We start from the raw sequence: 4,672 nt of genomic DNA, 5'->3' as shown, positions 1-4,672 counted from the left end.
TGGGGCATCCAGCAGCATAAGCACTTGGCTTCTCTCGCCGCAGCCACTACATGCAGTAAAGCTGCTTTCATCTTTGTTGTTATATTTAAGGATGACATCCTAGCCTGTCGGCCTCTACTATTGTCTTCGCCGTGATTATTTTCTATCCGTTGTTTAGCCCCAGTTGTGGCTCTTTGATGAAAAGGTCGCCACTCAATTGGAAAACAGTCATTAAAATGCGGTGGGTACTATTCACCAGTGTGCATGGGGGAACCAACTCAACTGAGCTGGTTAATCAAAAGTTAATTATATAATTTTCATGCAGATGAGGGAAACATTCAAATGAATCCCAACTCTACAATCATTACAAAAAATAAATAAAGAAATAATTCTAAAATGCTATAAAATGTTCAGGGACCAGGAGGCTGTAAACAATATGAAGTTTAATTTGAGGTAAACAAAGTGAATATCCACCAGGGGGTCTGGGAAGGAGAAAGTGAGGTTAAATCAAATTTGGAAACATAGATACCAGCAGGTTTTGTTGTCCTGATATACGTGCAATTAGGCAGGTCCTTGATGAGGACACTGGGAGGGAGAAAGTTGGCTTTCACGGCAAATGCTTTGGGATTATTTAAAGGGAATTTATGGGATTTTATGTTTTATCTGTAAACATTAATTATCCCCACAAAAGTGTACCAAATTGAATAAAAACAGTATTTTAGGAAATGTTATAAAAGCACGATTATCTTTTATGAAGATGTTGCAAAATTACTGAAAACGCCACGAAGCATAAACTCAAGTAAATCAATTCAAGGAAGTCTCATCGTGACTTTCAGAAGAAAATACCCAGGATAATAGTTTCCCCCGTAACTTTGTCAAAGGAGCTAAAGTATAATATAACACTTCAAAAATACTTAAGTCTTTCCTCATCAAAGGAAATGATTGTGCTATGCAAAGTACGACCATGAATATTAAACCAATGACGGGAAGTATCACAAATGAACAAGCATTGTTCTGGAAGTGCAATGGAATGTGGTTTAATTTCTCTTTAATTCTATGTGCTTTTATAATGTTCACCTTTTCCCAGTTGTGCCAGCGGGTTTGGGTTCATTGGTGTGCATTACAACCACGCTCTAACAATGCCGGGCCTCCCCGGTGTCAGCACAGTTCATGAATCCTAGCCCCTTATGCACCAGGCGATTAGTATGGTGCTCTGTCTGTGGGGCTTTGCCAGAAAATGAGTTCTCTTTAAAACATATGCCCCCTGCTGATTCTTTTCCTTTCCTGATATGAAATTCCAATTTTTTTAATGAACACCAATTTCCTGTACAGAGAGGGGGGGAAAAAAAAGTTCTACTCTTGGTCTGTTTTGGATGACTGCAGTTATCCTAAATTAGCAGAAAGCAGTTGCGGACATTAAAAGCAGAAAATATTTAGGTAGGTGTCTAATCAATATTCAAGTGTGAGCAGGAAAATCAGCTGGTGAGATTTTCCATATTGCATATGCAAGTGACTGGTGTGGCAGAAAATGGAATTACCAAAACTGTGACAAATTCAATTAAGTCATTGATTTCTAATAAATTGGCTTAATCACCAGCTGTTGTCATGCTAAGATTGTTGTGTCACAAGTTTGTCATGCTTGTCGGTCGTGTCTGCTTTACAAAGGCAGCTGAATCTATTTAAAGGCTTTAAAAGAGCATTTTATATCATTTAATCTCCAATAACAAGATCAACAAGATCTATAAAAAACCACACTGAGCAATACACAATTAGCTAATCTGGATTTTAAAGTTTATTACAGTTTTACAAGGCTTTAACCACCGATAACAAATAATTAACATCTGCGTGACAAATGATTTGCTGAAGTCACCATCTTGTTGCCGGGCGATCTTTCCCTTGTGCTGCTGATAATGATGTAGCTCTTCAATTATTAGGGAACCTTTTTTTTTCGGTCAAAGTGACTGGAATCATCATTAATCTGAAGAGATTAAAATTAAACACGAGTCAGTCATTCGAGCTGCTTCTTTAAATATTTAATCTAAAAATATTTCAATTTGAATTGATATGTAGGCGCAGTTGATACCAAACAAGAGAGAAAAATTTGCACTACATCTATCACCACTCCCAAAACTAAAAGGAGTCACACCCATATTCTTTCATGCAAAGAGGGAAAAATAAAAACAGTCACTGAGCAGTTTGTATATTGTCATTGCCGCTTTGGAACACACTGGCACACAGTGGTGTAGTGTACATTAATATTGTACAATTGAACTAGACATTGGTGATAAATTATGCATAATAGGCACTTACTATATTGTATGGTCTAAGTCTCTCTTGGGTTTGGGCATTTGCCTCATCGGGAAGAGACACCACCTCTCCTGTGCCCATCATCTATGTAGAGTAAAAGAGAATTTAGAAGATGTACCAATCTGATCCCATTAACAGCAGGTTTGAAGTGTTTTAGTCGTTCCTGTTACATTTTGCCCTTATTTAACATTTCATTCAGTTCCACATGTAATAATTACTCACCCTAATGGTTGCCTCAAGCTCTCCCACACTTCTCTTTCCACCTGGTAGCCATCCATAGGACCAGTGCTGGGACAGGGTGACCTGAACCACCAACGCCAGCAACAACACCTGCATTATAACTCTGCTGCCTGCTTCCATTAGAACTGCAGGGGAAGCCAAAACTGTAGTAAAACCCCCCAAAAAGAAACAGTAATGCCACAGTATCCTTACTCACAGCTCCTTGGCTTGCAGAGCAGGGACTGTAAAGCATCACCAGACACTAGTAAACATTTTAGATAGTAATTAAGGAGAGGAGTACTTTTAACTTAATGAACATTGAACAAATTTAAGTGACTACTGACTCACCTCTGTATTTGCCTTGTTAGCATGTGTCGCATTAGGCAGTGGGGGGATTTTATAGGTGTTGTACAAGGCTGCTGTCAGGATTATAATCCCCATCTGCAGGTGTGACACATTCACTGACTAATGGGACACAAAATACTACTAATGGAGTTGGCTAAGTGCTCAGATATGCTGACATCACCGCGACAGTTCACACAGCATTAAAAATATAACAACAAACATCACTGCGCTTGCAGTAAAGAGGCAGACAAAAAGACAACATTAAGATGAACTCCGATGTTCTTTACCATCAATTATTTATTGGATTCAGCTTTCAGAAAACAACGTTCAAATCCATACAGATGGAAAAGGCAGAAACATCACTGAAACAAGATGCTTGTGCATTTCTAACATCTGCAGCAAGGTCTCACTGTCAATACCTTTACTTCATATTATTTCTTCTGCATGACAAAAGATTAAAGTCAACATTGCAGTAAACCTTAGTGATGATCACTGGCCACTAGTATTTATGTACAGACTAAATTAACTGAAGAAAATGATCAGTGTGTCATGTATGAATCAATCTTACAAAGTTAAGATAATGAAAGTACAAACACAGTAGAAAGCTCTTCACCAAAACTCCCGAGCATACTGTTGAAAAATAATTAAGTAGAAGCCTTGCAAAAATATACGCTTTGTTTTTGCCATTTAAATATGAAACCAAGACAACTGTAGCTATTACAGTCAAAAAACGCCAGCGTGTGCATGATTCATATTTTGCCCGAGCATTGTTATTTGAGATCAATGCTTTCTTCTCGCTTCTTGCTTCCTGTGAATGAAAAAGGTTTAGCTGCATCAATTATCAGCTGTTTCTACTGTGTTTTTCCTTTCTTTTCTTACACACTTATATATATAATTTATATTCTGAAAAGTGTCTCTACAAACAGTTAGCCGATGATCCATACATGAGACCACCATTGAAAAACAATGCATTTTTAAAAATGTATATATAATATCTAAATTAAACATACAGTAAACATCTGTCTTATCTTTATTAAAATTGTGTCACTTGGTGACAAGTCTTTCACGACTAGAACTTCTAATCAGTATGGCACTGCTTTATGCAAACATGCAAAAAGGTGTATAAAAATGTTTTTTTTTAAGTAAAATGTGACTGCAATGATACATCTGAATTCATGTAATAATACAATATTTTCTGCCTGTTCCAATGTGGGCTAATTACATTTTGCAGAGTCAGGCATGAATCCACTAAGTAATATTGCCACAGGCAAAAAGAAAGTTGGTGAAGTTGAATAATATTGCAGCAGGCAGCAGCTGTTAAGTTATTCCCAGACAGAAGTGAGGTAATTTGCAGCGTCTAACAGAATGAAATGTGTCTGAAATTTTATGTTTTACTTTGAAATAAAAGTAGATCATAAATACTAGTTACACATACTGGTCAATATTATTTTTGAAAAAATATTATTAATTGTATCCTACTTTATTTGTGAAACACACTTTTTTGCTCTTTACACCTATTAAACATATTAAGTGTGCAACATAAAGAACAATGTAAACCCAAGGCATTGTGGTCAGTAACTAAAATGAAAAACTGGTGCACTGTACAATGCACTGGGTATTTTTCCAGGTTAGAAAATACCTATACACACACACACATATATATATATGTGTATATATATATATATATATATATATATATATATACATACATACATATGTATACATATACATATACATATATTATTTATATATGTTGATAATGTTGCAGTTCAATTAATACTCCCTTTAACAATTCTAAAATGTTGTATTTTTGCATTATAAA

At 36.1% G+C, this 4,672-nt stretch overlaps 1 protein-coding gene across 3 annotated transcripts; it reads right to left on the bottom strand.

Moving 5' to 3' along the window:
- Positions 1-1,748: 1,748 nt before the first annotated feature.
- Positions 1,749-2,876, bottom strand: gnrh3 (gonadotropin-releasing hormone 3). Of its 3 annotated transcripts, none has more exons than XM_025897673.1 (4): positions 2,854-2,876; positions 2,509-2,747; positions 2,290-2,370; positions 1,749-1,957 (listed from the first exon to the last, which is right to left on the bottom strand). In XM_025897673.1, the coding sequence occupies exons 2-4, from the start codon at positions 2,644-2,646 to the stop codon at positions 1,910-1,912; spliced, it is 267 nt and encodes an 88-aa protein (XP_025753458.1). In that variant the 5' UTR covers positions 2,647-2,747; positions 2,854-2,876; the 3' UTR covers positions 1,749-1,909. The 3 variants fall into 3 exon arrangements, with proteins under 3 accessions (XP_025753458.1, XP_005474297.1, XP_025753457.1); XM_005474240.2 differs by having other exon boundaries at positions 1,753-1,957; positions 2,509-2,651; positions 2,854-2,862; XM_025897672.1 differs by lacking the exon at positions 2,854-2,876 and having other exon boundaries at positions 1,753-1,957; positions 2,509-2,651; positions 2,723-2,747.
- Between the last annotated feature and the right edge of the window lie 1,796 nt (positions 2,877-4,672).

This window comes from Oreochromis niloticus, linkage group LG13 (genome assembly GCF_001858045.2).
Source record: "Oreochromis niloticus isolate F11D_XX linkage group LG13, O_niloticus_UMD_NMBU, whole genome shotgun sequence".
Classification (NCBI taxonomy): domain Eukaryota; kingdom Metazoa; phylum Chordata; class Actinopteri; order Cichliformes; family Cichlidae; genus Oreochromis; species Oreochromis niloticus.
Note: the sequence above shows the minus strand (reverse complement) of the source record. Positions and strands in the feature narration are given on the sequence as shown.

Excerpts from the sequence above, each read along its gene's own strand:
- gnrh3 (XM_025897673.1), bottom strand. The coding sequence starts at position 2,646 with ATGGAAGCAGGCAGCAGAGTTATAATGCAGGTGTTGTTGCTGGCGTTG. Across the intron at positions 2,371-2,508 it reads AGCTTGAGGCAACCATTAGG|ATGATGGGCACAGGAGAGGT; the intron begins GTGAGTAATTAT and ends TACTCTACATAG. Across the intron at positions 1,958-2,289 it reads GACTTAGACCATACAATATA|ATTAATGATGATTCCAGTCA; the intron begins GTAAGTGCCTAT and ends TAATCTCTTCAG.